This window comes from Neolamprologus multifasciatus, chromosome 6 (genome assembly GCF_963576455.1).
Source record: "Neolamprologus multifasciatus chromosome 6, fNeoMul1.2, whole genome shotgun sequence".
NCBI lineage: Eukaryota > Metazoa > Chordata > Actinopteri > Cichliformes > Cichlidae > Neolamprologus > Neolamprologus multifasciatus.
This window is the reverse complement of record NC_140444.1, coordinates 24,295,933-24,318,833: the sequence shown is the minus strand read 5'-3', so window position 1 is coordinate 24,318,833 and position 22,901 is coordinate 24,295,933. Positions and strand designations below refer to the sequence as shown.

The following is a 22,901-nucleotide window of genomic DNA, read 5'->3' as shown; positions in this document are numbered from 1 at the left end:
TTAAACTCACTGGCCACATTGTTAGGTACAGCTGTTCAGCTGCTCAGCAACATAAATATCTAATGAACCAATTACATGGCAGCAACCCAGTGCATTAAATGTGATCAAGGTGATCTGCTGAAAATCAAATGGAGGATTAGAACAACGAAGAGAGGTGATTTAAGTGACACTGAATGTATCAAGGTTGTTTGTGTCAGGCTAGGCTGCGTATTTCAGATAATGTTGATCTACTGGGTTTTCCCCACACAACCATCTCTAGGAATTACACAGCGGTCAGGAAATGTTATGAGCTGAAAGGAAGGCAAATACAAACTCGTTACAATCAAGATATGCAGAAGAGCGTCTCTTGAACCTTAAAGCAGATGGGCTATATCTGCAGAAGACCACATTCTGCCCCTCTCCTGTCAGCTAACAGGAAACTGAGGTCTCTGGGTAACAAAGGCAACCATAACTTTATTGGCCATTTGTTAAAACTAAGGTATGCAGAAGAGCATCTCTTTGGGCTACAACAGCAGAAGACCATTCTTGTCAGCTAAAAACAGGAAACAGATGCTGCAGTTCCCACAGCCTCACCAAAATTGGATAGTAGAAGTAGGGTCAGGATTTGTCATAAACAATGATGAAAGCATAAATCCATCCTGTATTGTTTCAGTGATTCAGGTTGGTTGCGAAACAATGGTGCCAGGGTTATTTTGGTACAGCAACTGTATGCCATCATGTCAATATTGACCAAAATCTTTGAGGAATGTTTCTAGCATCTTGCTGAATCGGTGTTGCAAAAAATTAATGCAGTTTTGATTGCAAAATGGGGTCAAACCCAGTACTACCCAGTACTGAGAAGAGTTACCCTTCCATCCTCTTGAAATAATTTGGGGACAGAGGAGCGTGAAGAAAGAAAAGCACAAAATGTTAACATTTTATTTACAAAGTTGTTTTTTTGTCATACAGAAAGTAAAAATGTAGCTACAACCTTGATTTGTGCAACAGGCAGCCACACTAAAAATCATGGCTCGCTGGTTGCACAGCTGCTATAGCAATAATTTTATTGGGAAAAATAAGGAACGGAGAAAAAAAAATTAAAAGACAAAAAAGAGAAATAATAAACCCAACAACAAAAATTATTCATCCAACAAAATATTAAAAGCACAGACCCAAAACTAGATACCAGTCCCAAAGTCCTCACACGGGAATACATAAAGAGGGATCGACAGTGAAATTGTGGAATGCTGAGTGGTGGGCTGCCTGAGAACCTCGGGGGCCGTGAGTGGGGTGAGGTGGAGGGTGTTGGGTGGCTCTCAGTTCCATGGGGGGCAGGGGGAGAAAACAGAAAAAAAAAAAAAAAAAAGAGGGGGTGGGGGGCAGCTCCACTCGGCCCACCCATTCGGTACAGTCTAGCCCCATAAAAAGAGCTCAGCGCTGGGGAGGGGGGTAGACGTGGATTACAAAAGCGGTGTGAGTTGTAGGAGGGTGGACGTTCGGGTTTGTGGGGGAGAGGAGGGGTAACTCGGTAGGCTCTCGTTTTCAACCTTAGCTCTTAGTCGTCGTCTTCGTCATCGTCCTCGTCGTCCTCATCCTCTGGGTCTCGCTTTCTCTTCTCGCCTTTGCCGGTTTCTGCTTCTGAAGGTAAAGAAGAAAACTGTTGTGACAAGGAGCCAAAACTAAACAAATTCTTGCATCTGCAAGCATGAATACAGTAATCCTCCACCCGTTTTAAGTAGCTTCAATCTCTGCATTCATCACACTCTGTGGGAGTCGCTTAATAATGGTCACCATCACGTTGCTGTCCCTACGTGTTATAATGGTGCGTGATTACGAGCACAAAATAAAGCGGAAGAAATGCATCTTCAGTCCTCGTGCAAGATTTTGTTTTTAATTAAGTGACTAAAATTCTCACATCACGTTATTTGGGATTGACTGAGCACTACTGTTATTTTAGTTATAAAGATAAATGTCACTAACAGGTGATCACTAAAGCAGTAATCTCTAAACAGATGCAAAATCAAGACAAGATAGATCTATATTCTGTGTACCAGGTGAAGGGTTCCTACATTGCTGACGGAGTCGTGAAGAACTTTGGGGACTGCCCTACATGGTGTAACAACTGGTGTTGTATCACTTGACAACTCAAGTCAAGTCATGCATGATTTCTAACAGTTGGGTATGATCTATAAGTTAATAATTTTCCATTGTTTTATACCTTTGTTGCATAAATATCTTGGAGAGGGAGTGTTTGTAAGAGAATTTGTTTTGGCAATTAAAATGGCCCGAAGTGAGTCAGTAAATGATGCTGAATAACTTTCAACATGTATCATCAAAGTGTGTGAAGAGGAGGGTTAATATGGTTAATACTTCCACTTCAAAGAGAAACTTTATGAGTTGGTAAAGTTGGTCACCTGTATGTTGTGTTCAATTCAGTGGCACTTTTCCAAGTCTATTTTATTTCCATCTTACAGAACAAAAAAACAACAAGTTGTCTCACCCCTGAATTAAGTCTCGGCCTTGAGTTGTGCAGAGATATTGAGAGACTTCGACTGACTCTTGTAGTGATGTTTGAGCCAAAATTGTGAGTAAATTTACTTCAAGAAGTTACATACCATCTTCATCTTCATCCTCATCTTCATCCTCTTCATCTACTTCTCCATCCTGACCAAAGTCTTCCTCCTATGTGAACAACATTTTACACGTTAAAAAAATGAGACTGTGCATCGACCCGCTTTAACGACAGCCCCACCAAGCTCGTTTCACTTTTCACCTCATCTTCACCACTGCCTTCCTCGTCATCCTCCTCTCCTTCTACCTCCTCTTCGTCCTCCTCCTCATCCTCTTCCTCATCGAAGTCCTCCTCCTCTCCGTCCTCGTCTTCTTCCTCCTCTCCTTCTGTGACACAAAAGTGAAAAAGAACAATCAGTCGACCGCAAAGTGAGAGCGCACGGAGGCTAATCACAACGATCGCTTTCACATTTTCCCTTTACAGAAATGAGAGAGCAATTGCCGTTACTCAGCCGTGGAGCAGTTTCTAAATAAGCTACTGCGGTGCACGCATTTTTCATAATGAGCGAACATGTCACCAGAGAAATTGCATGAATGACCGAGGAGTCTTTAATTGTTCTTGAACAACAATGGGGCGTTCCAACACAGAGATAAAACCTCATTTACGGTCTGTTCGTTGGATTTGACAACCAAAAAAATACCTGTTCTTATTTTTACTACAGCAGAGACGGGAAAGCACAACTTCCTACCTTCATCTTCATCATCGTCTACACCGTCTCCGTCCACCTCTCCATCAGAGTCTGAGGCTTCCCTGTCCTCCATGTCATAACCATCCAGGTAGGTGAGCTGGGGCAGCAGCTTGAACACGCTCTCTCTGTAGTCGTTCAGGTTTGTCACTTCACAGTTGAACAGGTCCAAACTCTTCAGGTTGTCCAGCTTTTTCTGTTGGCAAGAAGAGAAGAAAAATGCTGTGATGTGACTCTGTCGCTGAAATGTGGTAGTAATGGTACTAGGCTCCAGTTTACGTGTGACAATGAGATATAATGTGAGACGACAGAGATCCGTCTGTCTGAAGTTTGAGAGACCATTAATTACTGAATGGGTTATCCCTTAAAATACCTCTGGCCATGAGTGGAGTGATCAAAACAAAGCTGCTGAAATCTCACTTCCCAATATAAATCCTAAAGTTTTGGTTTGATTATGATGAACACTGCATTAGCTGGTTTACTCTTTGTGAAGTGTGTAGCATGTAAATGACCCCCAAAACACATGTGAACACATACCAATGGTTCCAATGTGCTGATGTCTTTCAATTTGTTGCCACTCAGGTTTAGATGTGTGAGGTTGGGTAGTTTTTCTGCTAAAACATCAAGCCCGCCGCTGATCCTGTTGTCGCTCAACTCCAGCTGAATGAATGACAGTAAAAAGAGAGATTAGTCCAGATGGTTCTTTGCACATTTTATTCCCCCCCTCCTTTCTTTTTTGTCATGAATATAGGAGAGTGAATAATCACTCCTGCTTACCTTTTTCAGTTTTCCTAGTTTGGGCAGATTAGAGACTGAGATTAAGCCGACGTTTATCAAACTGAGGAACTCCAGGTTGACAAATTCAGCTGTGAGACCTTCGATTTTTCCTTCAACTGATCGACAATTGTCCAGGACAAGTTCTCGTACCTGAAATTGAAAAAAACAACAACAAATAAATAGTATTATTTTAAAATTACCTGTACTTTTTAATGCATTTGCGAGTACTACAACTACTTGCAAAACTTTTATAACTTAAGTGTATTTTAAAACAGACCAAATGTTAAATATTCCAAAATATATTTTGCAAATTTTTTTTTTTCCCAAACAAAATAATTAAGAAAGGCGTTCGGGGAACATAGCAACCCTAACGTATTAATAATCAGTGGGTGGTGGTGTTTGTAAAATGGCCCTTCACTTTGTGTAAAATGATTACAGGCGTTTTATAGTTGCTTAAAATATTAGAAAAAACAACTCTGAAGGCGGAGTTACTTTGACTCCGTTAAAGCTCACACTGGTTGCGCAAGTCATTGTTAAACGTTACCAAAAAAGTTCTTGTCAAGCGTCAAAGACAGCCGTTTCTCGATTAAAAACACCAAAATGGACACTCAGTCTCTATCTAAAAACACTTTGCTATCACTGTGTGCTTCGTTTAACCGACCGCTACAGGTCGTCTATTGATTTCTTTGAAACGAGGAAGAGCAAAGCAGCGGCTTCCTATGGCCTGCTGATGCAGTCACTAATGACAAATGCAATGATTTTGTGAGCTAGCTCGCTACAGGCTAGCCATTGCCCCTTTTAAACGCTGCCGTGCCGTAGAGGAGCAGCTAGAGAGGTCTGTCTGCCCGCCATTAGCCAACCCAACAGCAACGGAAAGGATTGCGAATACACCCTTAGTAAAGCGATTCTTTTTTCTTTCGTTAAACCAGCTTTCATGGGGGAAGTGGAATATTCCTTGTCGTCGAGCGAACGACCGATATTGGCAGTTTGTTAGAGGGTACAGCATCGCTTTCAGGTCGAAGTGGCGAAGGAAATATATTGAGAACGGAAATTTAGTAAAAAACAAAGATGGAGACAGTTCCTTTCTCCCAGAGCTTCAAAGACGACAGAATGACAACATGGCGATTCCTGAGCTACAGTATGCAGTCCTCTGAACGCTTCAATGGCGGAAAGTGCTATTAAGAATGAGCAATAAGCGTTATTTACATATAACCGAAAGTGTTTTTTCGGTGTTAAATTGATTTTATTTCGTGCATGATACGAGGGGGAACGCCGAGCGGGGAGCTTTTGGCTGCCCACGCATGAAGCGCGGTGCGCCGGATCTCCGTGTCATTCGAGCAGCCTGGCTCGGTCAATGAAGCCGCTGGCCAACACATGCATCTGTGTAGTAGCAAGCGCCAAGTTTAGCAATAGTAACGATTACTGGAGCACATTGTAGTCGTGTTTGGTGTTTTTACTTTACAACTGGATAGATTTTGTTGTCTTTGACCGGTAGCGAGAAGGGGGTAATATGGCGGGAACCTAATACCAAGTTAGCTGGCTGGTAGTCTGAATGGTTCTGAAACCCCGGACCATTAGGCTTCATTCAATAAGCATGCGATTCTAATTCGTCGTCGTCTTTAAGACGATGCACGGATGATAAGTGATACTATAGCTTGGTGCACAACTAGAGAAGAATTAATGAGGGAATTAATGGATGTACACTCCCTTTAAAAACTTACAGATTGCAACGTGTCTTTAAACAAATCAGCACCAACAGCAGCGGTTGGCTGTTTGTTGAGTGTCTCCCGGCTCTAAGGTTTTGGAGTTGCGGTGTATTTTCACCATTAGCGGTTTAAGGTACGGATGACTCGTGAACCAAGTGTTTTTTGTTGTCGCTGCCTGAATCTTTGTGGCCGTTTGATGTAAACGTATACTCCACAGAAATGTGAACATACGACTCGTGATCTGCGACGGCCCGTTTAACGTTTACAAAACTCGTTTGTTGTTCAGCACCAGAGTTTAAAGTCATTTTGCAATTATTACACAAAAAAGCTCCCCGTTTTTTAAGCAGTTATGCTAGCAGCAAACATGGCTTCCAAGGTCTGTATAAAATATACCGCTCTGTGAATGCCGAACGCGGCGCAGGAAACTGCTTTCTCCTCATATCGGCGCAAAAAGAAGTTTACTAATTGTGCTACAACGGTGGAGTGGAGCTGAATCGTGTGTGTGCACCATTGACCAGGGAGGCTGCGAAACGGTTAAAGCACTGCAATAATGCCAGCAAGCTGGGGGGAATCGCCGTTTCAAAGTAACGACTGAATATAGCTTTTCTCGTCTCGTTGCCCCTATACGCCCAATCCTAACCAGCATAAAGGCTCTGGCTTGTTATGCGACTGTTTTCCGCCCCGTTATAAATGAGAAACACAATCTAAAGCCCATGTGGTCACCATTACGTTAGCCACACAGGGTCACTCGCAAAGCAAAAAAAGTAGCAAGCTAGGCTAGCAGGGGCTAGCCTGAAAACTAAGGGTTGGTTTTAAAAAAAAGCACGACTCACATCAGACGGTGTCCTGTTTCTTAGCTCCAAGTGGATCCTCTTTTTCATGTCCATTTTGCCCTATGAAAGTTAAACTTTTCTCCTCGGGGTTTTGCTGGGATCTTCAGTCCAAAGGCAGAGATGCCCTAATGGAGGGAGAATATAGGACTGTATAATGAACTGAGCCAAACGCTAAGTTAGTCGGAGAGAGGGGAAACCATGGAGGGAAACGGGACTGAAACAAAATATATGCTCAACAGCGCCATCTGCGTCCAGATACGCCCAACGCCTCTGAAAAAAAGGCATTGCAGTCACAAAACATGACGCTGCCCCGAAACGGTGCTATGGTGCAATTTATTTTGTGCAAGGAAATTACTGTAGTGTCGTTCAGTGAAGACGGCGGGGTTTTTCTTTGAGAAGTCGGTTTTATTCAGCGAAGGATGTGCACGAACAGACGCGTGTAGCGTATGCAAAACAAATAAGCAACCAAGCAATTAAACGGCGATAAAGTAGGTCACATGGGGAACTTTGTTATTCTTCATTTAAAAGTGTCACAGGAAATCTCGAATGCATTACTGCTTTATAGTTAACAGACAAGCAGTGTAATTATGAGGTAACCATCATAATGTATGCCTATTTAAAAAAATGTATATGTATGTGTTGGGTCTTGTGAATGTGTGATACTTTTTTACATTGTAATAAAAAAAGAAAAATAAACAAAATTGTGTTGTTTCTTGGCTACTAAATGGCTCATCCCTACCCCCAACCGCTAAAAAGTAGGGCTATATGTGGTTTGCCTTAAAGAGAGCATTGTATATACACATATGGAGGGGTAGGGCACCCCACACAACCCCTCCTCTTTACTTCCTGACACTCTCCAGCGTTTTAGTAGAAAATCTACTATGGTTGTATTTTTTTCTGTTTTATTCTAAATTAATCAGTGAATAAGCTTTAATACTATAAATGCATATCAAATTATAGCCTGCTTTAAGTCTAGTAAATATAACAAATGTATAAATGTTAGCAAGATGTGTTTGCATAGTGTGCTGAGGGCAACCAATGCAAATACCCCAACTCTGGCCACATGCATGTTAAAGGCACAGTGTATATATACACACAGACACTGTTTTTAAATCAGTGTTTAGTAGTTGAGAAGCAATGCCAGAAGATGGCACTGTAATATCTACACTGACATTCCTCACATTTCATTGTGCAACAGTGGGGCTGTGTGTGAATGACAGCCCTGTCTGCTTTTGGCTGTAACAGTAATGCTGGAGGGGGTTTATTAATGTGTCAGTTGGAGTTTTATTAGCTGAGGAGCTAACTATGTGCAGTTTGGGATCTTTTGAACTATGCTGGAAGGTTTGGTTGATTGTGTTTTGTGATTTTAATTCAAGTGTGTGAAAACCAGTACTTAAACATATATGTTTTCACTCACTTCTTAGCACTCATAGCTTCCACCGGTGCAGAATGTCTGTGTATAGATTCTCTTCATATGATGTTGAAAAGTGAGTGCAGTACGAGCACCTTCATGCAGAAATCAGTACATTTAGAAAGAGAGCTTTCAACATTTCCCCCCACAGTGCTGGGAGCAATTGGCAGTTGAGTGTTATTTACTCTACTGGATAGCTCTCTCTCTCTCTCTCTCTCTCTCTCTCTCTCTCTCTCTCTCTCTCTCTCTCTCTCTGAGTCTCTCAAACACACACACATCAGGGCTCAATGTGTTGTTAGAAGATTACAAACACAACCCAACCGAGCAACTTGCCATCTGAGCGATAAGATGGGTATATGCCCCAACTGTGGACGAAGACAGGAATTTTGTTTGGTCTGTAGTGTGGTTTACCTACTAAAAAGGCATATTTCTTATGATTTGTGGATTAATATTATGAATTTTCTACAGAAATATTTTGAGCTTTTGTGTTTTTTTCTCATATTTTTCTCATCATATTCAAAACTTAATAACTTCACATGTATTGAACCCTAATTGAGAAACTGTCCAAAAATCAGTCAAAGTCTTGCTCTTATTAAGCTACAGCAGTGCCTTTAGATCAGCTGCTGAAGAGCTCTAGTACAACAAATTTGTTAACACACACACACACACACACACACACACACACACACACACACACACACACACACACACACACACACACACACACACACACACACACACACACACACGCTGTTGTCTTCCCTGCTCTGTCTGTCAGTTTTGTGCCAACTCCTCCAGCTTTACAAATATGATAAGACCAAAGCTGCAAGAACTCTCCCTGCACTGTGGTAATGGTTAACCAGATAATTCGTCTAGGGGTGGGAATAGAAAACTGTCAGAAGTTATTCTGTCGTCTTTTTTGCGCTTGCCCGCCTTCAATGAGTTGAATTCATTCATAGCAGGACTCAGAATGGAGGACATGTCGCAACAAGAGAAACAAGAGTTGGAATATAAAAATCCAAATGAGGAGGAAGGTAGGTTTTCTTTAAAGATTAATCTTTTCTTTGGAAATTGTCTGCTCGAGCATTTCCACACCAAAATGCTGAAGGAGCTGGTTATGTCTTTGCATACACTGAGATCCTGTTGGTTAACTCAGATACAGACCTTTGATCAACATTTAGGTAATATCACAAATCTGTCTGTTTTCAAAGTTTGCCAGTGTGTAGCGAGGAGAAGAAAGTCTACATTGTCATGAGTCAAGCACATTACCCAGTCATGCAGTTTGTCTTTGAATTTCTAATGCACCATATGAAAATGATTTCTGTGCACGGCTCTTTGTTTCAAAGGTGGGATCCGTCGCCGATTGCGAGACAGGGACCTTCTCAGGAAGAGAAAGGCCGAAGCAGAAGAGAAGGAAACTAACCAGTGGGTTTTTGGGTAAATTTGTAGTAAAAGCACAGACAGTGTTAGCGCTGCTGCCTATGTTTACCTCTATGCTCTTGGAGAAATCTACAAATTTCAGCACTTAAGTGCAGTAGAAGAAAGTGGCGGTCCTAGCCAGAAAAGTTTAGTAGCCTGCGTTGAAACACTGTACAGTATAGTACATGCTGAAAACACTATCAGCACTCTGGCTGCTTATCACTCCTCTGGTTTATATTGAATATGGAGCAAGAGGAAAGCAAAGGTTGCGCTGCTTTTTCTATTGACGCCACAGATCTGGGTCAAGGACTTTGTACTATTAGCTTTGCAAAACTGTCACAAAGAGCTGTATCAATGTCCACTGTTGTTTAAGTTAATTGCGGTGATCTCTCAGGGTGGAGAGCCAACGGAAAAGATCAAGAGCTGAGGACAAGAGCGGTGCAAAGAAGAGAGGGAGGCCCAGGAAGACTGAACCCACACCGCAGCTGTCTGCTGTTCAGAAAGAAGTTGAAGCACTTCAGGAAACTCCTGCAGTCGTGGTGGTACCTGAACCCGCTGTGGTCATTCAGGACCAAATAACCGGTTCTCTGCCTCCACTGTTTGGGCTGGAATCACAACCAGCTTCAGTCCTTGCTGCTCCTGCAGCAGTGTTCGAGTTTGTGCAGAATTCTGCTCCTGCTCCGACTCTGGTTTTTGGTGCTCCAGTTCCTGTCCAAGATTCAGCTCCTGCTCCAAATGCTGTCTTAGTCCCAGCTCAGTCCCTAGACTCTGTTCCAGCTGTAACTCCTGCTCCTCCCTCAGCTCCTCCCCAAGTGGAGACCCTCTATACAGAGTCACAAGGCAAGGAGGCCCCAGGCCAGGTCCTGATTGAGGACTTAGGCCCAGATGAGGAGGAGGACGTCTCTCCATCACAAGGCAACAAACGCGCTAATGAAGGTCTGTATGTTGTAAAAATACACTAAAACAATACTTTGAAACATTGTCTAATTCGAAAGGTTTAATAATTATTAAATTATGTCTTTCTTTTTTTTTAGATTTGAGTGAAACACTTTCGATCAACGTGCCTGAACAAAATAACGTGTACTCAGTCCCAACTGTCTCCGCTCAGCCTATGGCTCAGGAATATTTTCCAGGAAATTAATTGCAACTTTTTTTCTGAAATGCACTCTTAAGATATTGCTTTATATATACAAAGCCTCGTCATAGTTTGTTTCTGAGTATTTTTCTCTTTTTTTGTGTAGTGTGCACACACAGGATGAGGCAAGTCATTGCTTATTTGAAAGATGTATAAATTCAAACCAAAGCTGTATGCTTATTTATTTTGGTTGTGCTTCATTGCAAAGCTTATCTTTTTTATATATATATATATATATATATATATATACACACTTTCAATTTAGTATGCAACCAGTTTCACTGGCCTTTATTTAAAAGTTAAGGGTATAAATCGCTGGTAATTATGTATTCATAATTGTGGATTTATTTTTACAGAATTTTGTAAAAGTTACTATTCGCCTAATAAAAGTCACTTCTGCATCATTTAACAGTAGTCGTTATTATAGGAGTCATCGACTGAGAAAGACATCCACATGCAAATGAGAAATACATGAGTGATATGAATTAGAATTAACTCGATTTTCATTAAATGAAATAACTATGTACCATTTTGTTCACATGACATCTCTCCTCTCTGGTGAGTGAAATTAAATGTTTGGTCTACAGTTTGAACAGCATATCTGTAGATTTAATCTGTGGCTTATCTGTTGAGACACGTGTAGTGAAACATTTAGCCCTATCTGCTAGTGGCTACTGGTAGTGCTTATAATTTACTAATTTGTACTACATAAAGAGATGGAAAAAGTACTTGTAAAAGCTGTAATAACTGATTAATTAGCGAAATGACAGAAAAAGTCAAAAGATGCGCTACTGGATTGAATGACTATGGAGGCCATTTGAGTAAATGGAGCTCACTGTGTTGTTCAATAAACCAGGTTGAGATGATCTGAGCTAGGGATGCACCAATACCGATACTGTAAAATGTGTGTGTACTCATACTAGTTAACCGATACCATGAACCGATACTAAATTATTTCATTAATCAGACGATGGCTTGTCACTTTTGTTGTAGTTTTTAGATTGGCCACTAGGGGGACATCCCGCGCTAAACAGGCACAAGGTTAGCTCCAGAAAAAAGAAAAAAAAAAAAAAAAAGAAAGAAAGAAACTGGAGGCTGCTGGAGCTAGGCTAAACAAAATGTCAGCAGTGTGGACCGGAACAGCCAACTTTAACTCAGGTTTTGGAAAAGCGATGAAAAATGTCAAGAGGAAATCCACGGGCAGTTTAAATAACAGAGGCTCTGACTCATTTTATTGCTCTGGATGACCAGCCAATGCCAGTCGTGGAAAACAGGATTCTTCTCAGCATACTCGAGCTGCAATATGAAATTCCCAGCCGCCCACACATCAGGGAGATAATGGTGCCAAAACTTTCTAAAGAGGTAAAGACAAGCAGTGTGTGCAGTCCTTGGTTTAACGGCACAGTGGACTGATGATCCACGGGCAGATGGGGAGTTCGTTCGTCAATGCCAAATACTTTCGTTATTTTGTTTGTTTGTTTACATTATGGACACTCTGCAACAATTTAAAAGTTTATTTTATCCTCAAACCTAATTTGTATTCATTTTAGTCCAAACAGAAGTGTTTATTTATTATTCCGAAAGCTCGAGGCAGTGCCAATAGTTCAGTGATATTTTGTTAAATTACAATGTGGAGACTGCAATTAACAGAAGTGCTTATTTTTCACTTGAAATTTTTTTGTGGTCATTTTTATTAAGATATTATTTATTATCGGCAGAGAATAAAATAAAACCTGTCTTCCAATTCATTGCGTGTGTGTGGTAGAAGTATCGGTTTTTGTACTCTGTATCGGCAAGTACTCAGATCCAAGTATCGGTATCGTTTTGAAAAACTTTGTATCGTTGCATCCCTAATCTGAGCTTTGTGAGATTATGATATCCTGCTGAAGGTAGCCAACAGAAGATGGGTACGGTGTAGTCATAAAGGGGTCGACATGGTCAGCAGCAGTAGTTGGGTAGGCTGTTTAGATGATGCTCAGTTGGTACCAAATTGTATGAAAAATATCCTCCACACCATTAAACCACAAACATCCTGAATCACTGATACAAGGTAGGATGGATCCAAATTCTGGCCCTAACATCTAAATGTTGCAGAAGTAATTGAGACTCATCAGACCGGTTACGTTCCCCTTCCCCTAACTTACCTTTTTCAATTCAACCTCCCTGGCTCTGGCAAGCTCTGCGTCTAAACGCCTAAGCCCCAACTCCTTTAGCTGGAACTCCCTCTCACGATCCTCCTTTTCCAACTGGAGACGAACCAGGCGTACATGGAGCTTAGCATCCTGCTTCGAGCCTACACTTGATTCAATGGAGAGAGGTTCGAAGCGAGGCAACGTCATGGGTTTGTCCTCAGGCAGCCCCTGAGCAACAGGTGTCGACACCAATGGACCTACAGCTTGAGCTGGCACCTGCGGAACAGGCTGAGACGCTACACCATGCTCAAGTGGACTGGCAGACACTGGCAAGGCCACTATCCCTTTCTCCACCAAGCCAGACACAAGAGCAGCTTTCAGCTCAACCTTACGCAGAGCTGTGGAGACAGAAATGCCATAAAATGATGCCACCTCATGCAAATCCCTCTTCCTACAGGCGTCCAGTTGGACAAGCGAGGGGTTTTCCTTAAACACGGCAATATCAAAGGTAGCCATTAAATCTTAAACAAAAACTACCCGAGGCTAACAATAACAACAAAGAAGCACCACCTCCAATACACAAATCAAAAACAGGTGGGAAATGTGTGGCCACAGGTTAACCAATAAATAAAGATACCACCGACCCTCTCCCCAGACCTACCTACTAAAATCTTAGCCTAGTTAGCTTCTGGAGTGTACCAGGCTCGAGGCAACTTTAAAGGCTAAGCATCAAGTGCACAAAGCACCGACAACGCCGTTTTACCAATAATGCCAAAGAAACAACGGAAACACTCGCAGCAACAAAAGACAAGAAGACTACTAAACAAAAAAGGGAGGCACTTCCCACACTTCCTACCCTACTCCTCACCATGGGGAGACACTCTCAGGGCCCACAAGCCCATCTACTCACTAGTCAGAAGGAGGTTGTCTGTCCAAAACCTAGCACAAACCTGTGTAGCACCACAGAGGGGAAAAAACCACACTGCTCACAGCTCATCCCCAGTTTAAACAGCCTCAGAGGTGATTGCTGACTGGAGTCAGGTGGCAAACGAGGCTAATCAAAAGCAGCTGTGTCCTGGGGAGAGAGGAGAGAGACAGAGGGGGTAGGAGTGGCAAGAGAGGAGGAGGCGGGGAGAGCAGGCAAACACCCCACCCACATCCTCCCACAGCCTCACAGGATGCAACACCAGGCAACATTTTCCCCAATTTTCCATAGTGCTGAATGAGTGTATGTAGTGAAGAGTTTTAATATTCGACAACAGTGTTCAACAATCCAGGTTGAGATGATCTGAGCTTTGTGACCTGGCATGATTTACTTTTGTAAATCAGCTGATTTAAGGATGCAACAAAAAATAAAAAATAAAAAAATAAATAAATTGACAGGTTGATTCTGTTCATCTGGACGTCGTGTTTTCAGTTGGAGAAATGTTTTGTCTCTCATCCAAGTGACTTCTTCAGTCTCTGAAAACTTCTCCCACTGAAAACACGACGTCCAGATGAACAGAATCCACTTGTTGGGATTTCCCTTCCTGGATGATTGAGCATGCATCAAGACATTTTCACTAATGATTAACTATTGCCTATTGCCTTGGGCGATCGTGGCTCAAGAGTTGGGAGTTTGCCTTGTAACCGGAAGGTTGCCGGTTCGAGCCCCGGCTTGGACAGTCTCGGTCGTTGTGTCCTTGGGCAAGACACTTCACGCGTTGCCTACTGGTGGTGGTCAGAGGGCCCGGTGGCGTCAGTGTCCGGCAGCCTCGCCTCTGTCAGTACGCCCCAGGGTGGCTGTGGCTACAATGTAGCTTGCCATCACCAGTGTGTGAATGGGTGGATGACTGGATATGTAAAGCGCTATATAAATACAGACCATTTTATTTGTTGCAAATTGTAGCCTCAGCCATTTGTTCTTAACTTAGATGTGGTCTTCCACTGCTGTAGTTCTAGTTCAATCTAGTTCAAGGTTCAAGAAATGCTTTTCTGCATATCTTGTTTGTAACCAGTGGTTATTTGTTGCCTTGTTGACTTCCTATATGCTCCTCTGGACATTCTGCCATCAATAAGGCATATCCTACACTGGATAGTGTAGTGGTAAGACCACACATCTTTGGCGCGGAGGTCGCAAGTTTGATTTCCTCCCAGTGTCTAGTAAGGGTCCTGGCTAGGCCCCTCATGCCAAACACCAAGCCCTGGAATGGCGCAGCTATGTCTCCAGCCTGTCCACAGCTCGGACACGAACATTTCCCTGTACTCTGTATGATTGTGTATGCGACCAATAAAGCTTGTTTTGTTTAAACTACCACTCATTTGGACCATTCTCTTTAAAACACCAAATCGTCTGGCACCAAAAGTCACTCTTAGATCAACTTTCTTCCTAATTCTTATGCTTAGTTTGAACTTCAGCAGGTCATCTTATTCACATCTGCATGCCTAATGGACTGAGTTGCTGCCAAGTTGAACGAGTATATCTAAGAAAGTGATCAGTGACTGTACATATGTTAGTGTAATATTAATAATCAAGTCTTTAATTAGTGATTTAGAAAGATTCATTAGTGCTTAAGCTACAATGATCCCCTGTAGGTGTTGAGGGGAGGTTAACTTCAAATACCTAAAATTACAATACATTATGTTTTTTTTTTTTATTGTGTACAGCCAAACCTGTTGAACAACTAGTCCATTCAGGGCTAGACAAATGCAGGATATCCACATGTACCAATAAAGACAACACAACTGAGTATATACCACATTACACTGATTTCGTTTGTACTATGGTTTGCCAATATTTATTTATTTAAAAAGCAGACTGTATTAAACGTGTCTTGGCTGCCCCCTGTTGGTAGAAAACATTCCTTCATCATGGTGTGTTTTGTGCAGCACATGTAATGTAACTACATATTATTTTTAAATGATGGACGGGTAATTTAAGCGAAACGGCAGCAAAAATAATCCCAAACCAACGAGCCCACAGCAATGACAGACTTACAGAGGGGATTCAGAAGAGCCGACCTGTTTCAGTTTAACGCCTGCAGCACTCTTGGTTGGCCAACAATAAAGTCTAGCATGCACTTCCGCGTTGACAAAGTCTCTCCGGTCTCAGCAGCAACAACAGCCGCTAAAAGCTCACCGTTTCAGAGCTGTCTTTTCTCTTTGTGTTAGTAAGATGAGTCCGCTGTGTGAGTGCTGCTCCGAGCACATGAATAAACTGAACCAGCAGGTTTCTGTGATGCGAAAAGAAATCAAGAACCTGAGGTATGTTTGTAGGTTTTGCACCGCCACGTGTTTTTCTCACGAGAGACTTCTTGCTGTTTTAAGAATTAAACAAATTAAACGCCGTGTTCTGTTTTGCATTGGCCTTTTTATTTTTTATTATTTTCCAGGGTTCCCATTATTATTACACGCTCATTCTCAACATCTTCTCTAACAGGCAGACGCTAGACAGTGCAATTAGAGCTCATCGCAAACAGCTGCTGGCGGTTCAGGCTGCTGTGTCGAAGATTGGACTCAGCGAAGAAGTTAAAGCTCCAGCACCTACACCACCTTCACCACCGTCGCCAGCAGCATTAGAGCGAGGTAGCTACCACCAGCGTCACAAACATTTGTAATTACAAAAACTAAGCCCTCCCTCCACCAAAAAAAAGTAACACAGCCCGCAACTAAGGGCGCAATTTCCCTGCAATTAAATTGAATTTCAGTGTATTTTACCTGAAATTACAATCTAAATATATTTACCTACAAATACTTAAAGGTAGTACACTAGAATAAGAGACTGAGATGTTTTTACAGGAAAACAGTGATTTATATTATAAATAAATATTATATATATATATATATATATATATATATATATATATACACACACACATACTGGTAATTTAGCTGAAATGTATTAAAACAATCCCCATCTTACATCATAGGTATGCTGTACTTTTTGTGTTGCAGGCTGTATTGTGGAGTGATTAAAACTTGCTTAACTTCCAGGTATTTTACAGGAAAGAAGATGCAAGTTATACTGTAATCAGTTATAATTATGACATAACTATTTTTAGTGTGTCATTACCTTTTGTAGCAAGCCAGTATTTTTCCACTTTACATTGTAATTTTTACATCTTTATTATTTATGTTGTTATTTAATATTCATCATGTTGATGTGCATGATGGTTTTTCTATTATTTAATTGTCCTTTTTTACTTTGTGCTGTACAAACTTGCAATATAATATGTGTCTCCTTTGCTGAAAAATACTCTTGCTGGGTAAGGTTAAGCCACTCCATTGTACAGCCTGTACTTACGCATTTCTAAAATTTACTTACATTATAAATATTTCTTTGTTTTCTTTTAAACCCCCCCAAGCAACTGACTTGTTACCCACTTGTTTTTGTGTGCTTACCTTTAAGTATTTGTAGGTAAATATAATTACACTGTAATGTCAAATAAAATACCTAAAAGTTTCATTTAACCACAGAAGAATTACACCTTGTGCTATAAAGTGTGACCAAAAGAGGAAGAAAAAAATAAACCCTAAAACAAAGAGCACTACTCAGGAAGGCTTTATTTTGCTTTAAATTTCTGTTTATAACAATACGTCAATTATACCTACCAAAATAACACTTTTGGCTCAGAGATGTTCAGTGTGCAGAGTCAGCTAATGAGTAAAAGTCATGGCACTTTTTCTTTTTATTGGCTTATGTATTTGGGTAATCATTTCCCACACAGCAACCAATAGTTGAAACTATGTGATTCAGCCTTGTGCTGTAAACTTAAATCTTACTGACCCTGCATTGAATAGTGATTCTTGATCGGTTTTGCACCATTGGTTAATATTGTAATAAAGCTGAAATCATGAACAAAGGCAGAATAATACCAGCAAGTGTGAATGGTTTGGAGACAGGGGCACTGATGTTCACTGTGACTAATTATCATCACACTGTCAGGTTTCATCAGGAATTTAATTTTGCTCCAACATTAATTTAGCCTTAAAATTTAAGTTTTAACCATGATGATGACTCAGATGAAAAGTCAGCATTGTTTCAGTGTCGTTTTGCTAACAGGGTTGGTCATCCTCTAAAATGTGACCAAAATAGAAAGAAGGAAACCATGTTGACATCTTGAGAGTATTTGTTTTGCTCTAAAGCCAAAGACTTGAATTGTCTGTCATCAAGTCTGTAACTAATTCAATCATTTCAGCACTAACATAATAGGTTACAGTATATATATATATTTTTAAATAAATAACAAAACACTCTTGTGGAATAAAAGTGAGTGCAAAGGATAAATTAGAGGCCAAGTTAGACACAGTGTCTGTGTTACAAAACCTGACCCTAATATTCTTATCATTGCAGGGGACATCCAAACGGTCTCAATTGGTTACATTAGTTCCTGTTTTTCTGTGAAGAACGGGACTCCCCGGCAGCCCACTATTTGTGGCCCTTCAAGGGCAGAACTTCGAATTCAGCCGAGTGTCTTCAACAACCCGGAGCACGCTCTGGTGGGCCTGGAGCAATACTCCCATGTTTGGTAGGTTTCATGTGTGTGTTTGTGTACAACACGTTACCAAATATTGTTACCCAACTTGCAAGATATTTTTTTACTCATTTTAACTAAGCATGTACACGTAAACACTATTTCCCATCATCTGCCTTTCTTTGTCATCTGGCCTCTGCAGGATAATTTTTCTCTTCCACAAAAACGGCCACCTGAGCTACAAAGCCAAAGTGAGGCCGCCCAGGCTGAACGGGCAGAGAGTCGGTGTGTACTCGACACGCAGTCCTCATCGACCGAATGCGTTGGGCCTAACACTGGCAAAGCTCGACAAAATACACGGTCAGTGTCACTAAACACGTGTGTGTATACTGATCTGAGCTGAGTTATTTCTCCGAGGGAGCTGCACTGATTTGTTGCTTGAACCCTGTCTGAAGCACAGGGTAATTTTCCACTTGTGCTAATAGTTACAGCTGTTAAATCTCACTATTTTAAGCAGACTCTGGTTAAACTCTGACCTAGTTTTGTAGATGTTTTAGCTGTATATAAATATGAATGCATTTCTTTATTTTCTAGGTGATACTCTACACCTGTCAGACATTGATATGATTGCAGGCACCCCAGTCCTGGACATCAAACCCTATATCCCAGAGTACGACTCCCCCGACACCCGGAGGAGCTATGAGGAGGACTCAGAGCCCTGTAATTCAAACACTGACCAAATGAATGAGGACAAGAGAAACCTCACTAACCTCCCTGAAGGATCAGACATAGATGTGCAGTTAAACACAGAAGATCGAGGAGCAGCTAATGATTATGTGGGGAATCTCCTCCCAGAAGAAAAAACGAATACTAACGCAACAGGTTCATCTCATATCAGTGCTCAGTTTTCTCTGTCCAAAGACCTCAGTAATGTGCTGGAGGAGGTCAAGGTTTTTGTGAACCAAGACGTTTTCTTAAGTTCTGAGAGTAAGAACCGAGGTTCAGACTCTCCTAAAACGAAACCACCTTCGTTGGAAGTAGACCATCCCTGCTACGGAGAGGAAGCCTACACTACGATCGCAGGCTGGATCAGAGAGCCTCCTGTCGCAAGTCTGGATGTGCGATTCAGCCTTCACGCGGAGAGGGAGCTGGCAGAATTTATCCCTGCACACCTGTCAGGTAAGATGACTGAGATCATGGGAGATGCAGCGCATCTGGAAAGTATTCACAGCGCTTCACTGTTTTCATATTTTGTTACAGACTTATTATAAAATGGATTCAATTCAGTTTTCACCTGAAAATTGTACACACAATACCCTGTGATGACAAAGGGATAAACGTTGGCTTGCAATTCATTAAATTAATTCATAAATTAACTACATTTATTAAAAATAAAAAACAAAAGTGTTCATAAGTATTCATAGCCTTTGCTTAATACTTTGTCGAAGCACCTTTGGCAGCCTCGGGTCTTTTTGAGTATGATGCTACAAGATTGGTACACCTATTTGGGGACAGTTTCTTCCAGTTTTGCAGTGCCCCTCAGGCTCTGTCAGGTTGAATGGAGAGTGACGGTGCACAAGGTCTGAGAGTCTTTTAGGCATCTTTGGGCAACTCCATGTGGGCTGTCATCAGCCTTTGAAGACTGGCTTCCACTTGGACACTCCACCATAGAGGTCTCACGCTGCAGAAATGTCTGTCCTTTTGGAAAGTTCTCCTCTCTCCACAGAGCAACACTGGAGATCTGTAGGAGTGACAGTCAGGTTCTCGGACACCTCCCTGACTAAGGCCCTTCTGCTCTGATTACCCAGGAAGGCCGTGCGGTCAGCTGTAGGAAGAGTCCTGGTGGTTCCAAACTTCTTCCATTTACGCATGATGAGCCCACTGTGCTCACTGGAACCTTTTAATGCTGCAGAAATGTGGCTTGGTTTGTGCTCTGACATCCACCAACAACTATAGTACCTTACAGTATGTGGACAGGTGTGTGCCTTTCTAAATCATATCCAGTCAAGCTGTAGAAACATCTGACAGATGATCAGTGGAATCTGAGGTTAATTTTGAGTTTCATGGCAAAGGCTGTGATAACTTATGTACATGCTGTATATTTGTTTTTTATTTTAATACATCTCAAGCATTTTGTTTCACTTGGTCATCATGGTGGTTTGTGTGTAGAATTTTGAGTTGGAAATGAATTTAATCTATTTTGGAATAAGCCTGTAAGATGACACAATGTGGAACAAGTGAAGCGCTGTGAATACTTTCCAGATGCACTGTATGTTTGTCTCCATAAGGGGGCACTGTTGTATCAGTAATTAATGTGAAAGCCTTCATTCATATGTGAGCAGAGAGACTGAAAACCAAACTTGTGTAACACACAGGACTGTCTGAAAGCCACAGACCCCGGTTTAAGTTTCTGCGCAGTACAGAGGAGGCAGTCGCTGCCATCAGAGGGGTCCTGTCAGCAGACCCCCGATCCGTCTACAGGAGGACTCGCTGCAAGGACAGACTCTTTTTCTTCACCCTTGACACGGCTGACATCACCTGCTGGTTTGGACAAGGCTTTGCAGAGGTGCTGCAGGTAAAACCTGTAGAGCCGCACATTGCTTCAGTATGAGAAACTTTTTCCTTGATGGATTTTGAGCTGAAGAGAGGAGCCTTTCATGTGACACAAAAACATCCTCTTGTTTGTTCCTTTCTTTTTGGTATTTCAATCTAAATTCTTTGCTAGCAAACTTTTATTTGTAAATCATATTGGCTTACTTAAAATCAGACAGAAGAATAATGAGGCATTGTATATTCAAAGTTGTATTGGATAATTAAATAAGATATTTACTTAAAAAACAAATGCCCTTTTTTCTGTTTGTCTTTAAAAAGTATTTACAAATTGGAAAAAATGTAAGTAGTTGCACAAACAGAGTTTCATTTCTTTTCTTTCTTCTTTTTGCAAACGGTTAGCCTTGGAGTGGGTTAGCTGCTAGCTCTTCTTGTTTCCTCGAGAGACAGTCCTTTAATTTATGTGTTATTAGGATACATCAGTGGAAACGAGGCTGTGTTGTTTTATAATTGTCTTTGGGCAATGAAACGGGCCACAGAGCCTCATAAGATTCATAAACACTCTCAAGGAGGCCCTCGTGGGACAGGAAGAGTCAACAAATGATTCAACAGACAGAATCATGACTTAATCAGTGAGCAATGACAGTAGAAGCACAGTAGGAAAAAGGGTCCATGGCTCTTTAGATGATGTGGAGGGACCCCATTTTAGTCTGACCACTGACATCTTGTAATGTCATGATTTATTTGTTCCTCCCTTTCATCAGGCTTCTATTACCTCCCCCCTAATTGATCTTTTCCTGCTTCTCCGTACTTTATTATCCCTTTAGCTTCTTGCTTAAGTATTTATAAAAGTGCGTATTTTACATTTAGATTCACACAATAATCTCAACACACTTCTGATCTTTCAGTGCCATTTTGACAGACTTTTCCAATATTGTATAATACAGATCTAAGAGAGGAAGAAAAACACACTACATGAAAGTGATTTGTGGTGTTTTATGCAGAGCTGTGTGAGGGCACTTGAGTTCATGGTGGAACAATTTCAGCCGAAAAATGTGAAACACTGAAAATCTAGGCCATCCATCAGGCAGTTGTAGGGAGAAGATGCAAACTCCACACAGAAATGCCCGGGCAATGTGGTGCATTCAAACAATACTGGAAGAATTATCATATTTATTTTCTGCGGTCACCACATCATAAAAGTTGCATGTATAACATCACCAATCAAATATGAGAAAGACACTTAAAATGTGACTTTACCCCAAAATAAGGCTTTAAAAACATTTGTCTGCTTGATGCATATTATTAACTGTATTTAAAGCAAAAATGTTATTGTAGCAGGGTGTGGTTTGTGGCTCAGCTGCAGGGGAGGGGTGGAGAAGGGGGTTCAGGGTGCCGTGTCAGGGGAGGCTGACACACACCTGAGCTCCATCAACTGATCACATCTCCCCTGTAAAAGATGTGCCAGGACCTGAGGTGTATGATTGTGTGTGCTACAAGCAGGGCAGCTGGAAAGTTGCCAAGCGAAAAACTAACGCAAATAAATTAAAACAAACTATAAAACGCTGTTGGTGTTGGGGCTGTCATTTTCACTGCATTACAGGTGACTCCACTCATCCGTCCAATAACCTCTTCAGTTTGCTGCCATCAGGAAGGAGACTGAAGAGCCTCCGGGCTGAGACACAGCTTCGTCCATCGGGCTGTCAGGATGCTGAATTCACTCCATCCTCTCACATACACAAACTCCAGACCTGCATTCACCTCTTCCCTCTGAACCCTCCACCCCCAAACCACCACCATTGCCTTTTCACTGACTGTGTCCCCCAGCCCCTGAAACTTGCCCACAATCACTATGATTGTGTTGCACTCTGTTTATATAAGATTGTATTGTATTGCATTGTGTTGTACATAAGACTCCTATTTTATTTTTATCTTTATATTGTTTTAGTGTACACTGAGGGCCATGGGAACATTGCAGTTTCAGATTCCTGTGTATGACTGTACATATGGTCTTTGACAATAAAGCTCATTTTGACTTTGACTACAGAGCGGTCATTGTTGATGACACAGAAGACGATGCTAGGCAGATGGTGGGATACAGCTAAAAGAAGAACTGAAATATTGTTTGGGTGGATGGCTGGTTTGGTAGACACCAAAGCTAAACAAACTGTGTCATTGTCCAGACTCATGGAGCATACGTATCACTCTCTGCTCCTACACTTGTTTCCCAAAAAAGGGTGATTTATGGG

General features: G+C 41.5%; 3 protein-coding genes across 5 annotated transcripts; 2 read left to right on the top strand and 1 right to left on the bottom strand.

Annotated features, from left to right (window-relative positions):
- Positions 1-1,396: 1,396 nt before the first annotated feature.
- Positions 1,397-6,858, bottom strand: anp32b (acidic (leucine-rich) nuclear phosphoprotein 32 family, member B). Its single transcript, XM_085164233.1, has 7 exons — positions 6,553-6,858; positions 4,014-4,163; positions 3,774-3,896; positions 3,240-3,432; positions 2,753-2,877; positions 2,595-2,661; positions 1,397-1,617 (listed from the first exon to the last, which is right to left on the bottom strand). Exons 1-7 carry the CDS (start codon positions 6,604-6,606, stop codon positions 1,535-1,537), a joined length of 795 nt encoding a protein of 264 aa, XP_085020359.1. The 5' UTR covers positions 6,607-6,858; the 3' UTR covers positions 1,397-1,534.
- Positions 6,859-8,727: 1,869 nt separating this feature from the next.
- On the top strand, positions 8,728-10,921 carry hemgn (hemogen). Of its 2 annotated transcripts, none has more exons than XM_085164231.1 (4): positions 8,728-8,997; positions 9,310-9,400; positions 9,777-10,318; positions 10,417-10,921. In XM_085164231.1, the coding sequence occupies exons 1-4, from the start codon at positions 8,934-8,936 to the stop codon at positions 10,521-10,523; spliced, it is 804 nt and encodes a 267-aa protein (XP_085020357.1). In that variant the 5' UTR covers positions 8,728-8,933; the 3' UTR covers positions 10,524-10,921. The 2 variants fall into 2 exon arrangements, with proteins under 2 accessions (XP_085020357.1, XP_085020358.1); XM_085164232.1 differs by having other exon boundaries at positions 8,729-8,997; positions 9,310-9,388.
- Positions 10,922-15,290: 4,369 nt separating this feature from the next.
- Positions 15,291-22,693, top strand: trmo (tRNA methyltransferase O). Of its 2 annotated transcripts, XM_085164226.1 has the most exons (7): positions 15,291-15,892; positions 16,068-16,213; positions 17,982-18,156; positions 18,305-18,462; positions 18,697-19,281; positions 20,478-20,677; positions 21,994-22,693. In XM_085164226.1, exons 1-7 carry the CDS (start codon positions 15,804-15,806, stop codon positions 22,075-22,077), a joined length of 1,437 nt encoding a protein of 478 aa, XP_085020352.1. In that variant the 5' UTR covers positions 15,291-15,803; the 3' UTR covers positions 22,078-22,693. The 2 variants fall into 2 exon arrangements, with proteins under 2 accessions (XP_085020352.1, XP_085020351.1); XM_085164225.1 differs by having other exon boundaries at positions 20,478-22,693.
- The last annotated feature ends 208 nt before the right edge of the window (positions 22,694-22,901 follow it).

Bases quoted from the DNA above. Each gene is read 5' to 3' on its own strand.
- anp32b (XM_085164233.1), bottom strand. From the start codon at position 6,606: ATGGACATGAAAAAGAGGATCCACTTGGAGCTAAGAAACAGGACACCG. The intron at 2,878-3,239 runs GTAGGAAGTTGT...TTTGTGTCACAG, and splicing joins AGACGATGATGAAGATGAAG to AAGGAGAGGAGGAAGAAGAC. The intron at 1,618-2,594 runs GTATGTAACTTC...CTTTACCTTCAG, and splicing joins TGAGGATGAAGATGAAGATG to AAGCAGAAACCGGCAAAGGC.
- hemgn (XM_085164231.1), top strand. From the start codon at position 8,934: ATGGAGGACATGTCGCAACAAGAGAAACAAGAGTTGGAATATAAAAAT. The intron at 9,401-9,776 runs GTAAATTTGTAG...GTGATCTCTCAG, and splicing joins ACTAACCAGTGGGTTTTTGG to GGTGGAGAGCCAACGGAAAA. The intron at 10,319-10,416 runs GTCTGTATGTTG...CTTTTTTTTTAG, and splicing joins CAACAAACGCGCTAATGAAG to ATTTGAGTGAAACACTTTCG.
- trmo (XM_085164226.1), top strand. From the start codon at position 15,804: ATGAGTCCGCTGTGTGAGTGCTGCTCCGAGCACATGAATAAACTGAAC. The intron at 16,214-17,981 runs GTAGCTACCACC...TTATCATTGCAG, and splicing joins GCCAGCAGCATTAGAGCGAG to GGGACATCCAAACGGTCTCA. The intron at 20,678-21,993 runs GTAAAACCTGTA...TTATTGTAGCAG, and splicing joins GCTTTGCAGAGGTGCTGCAG to GGTGTGGTTTGTGGCTCAGC.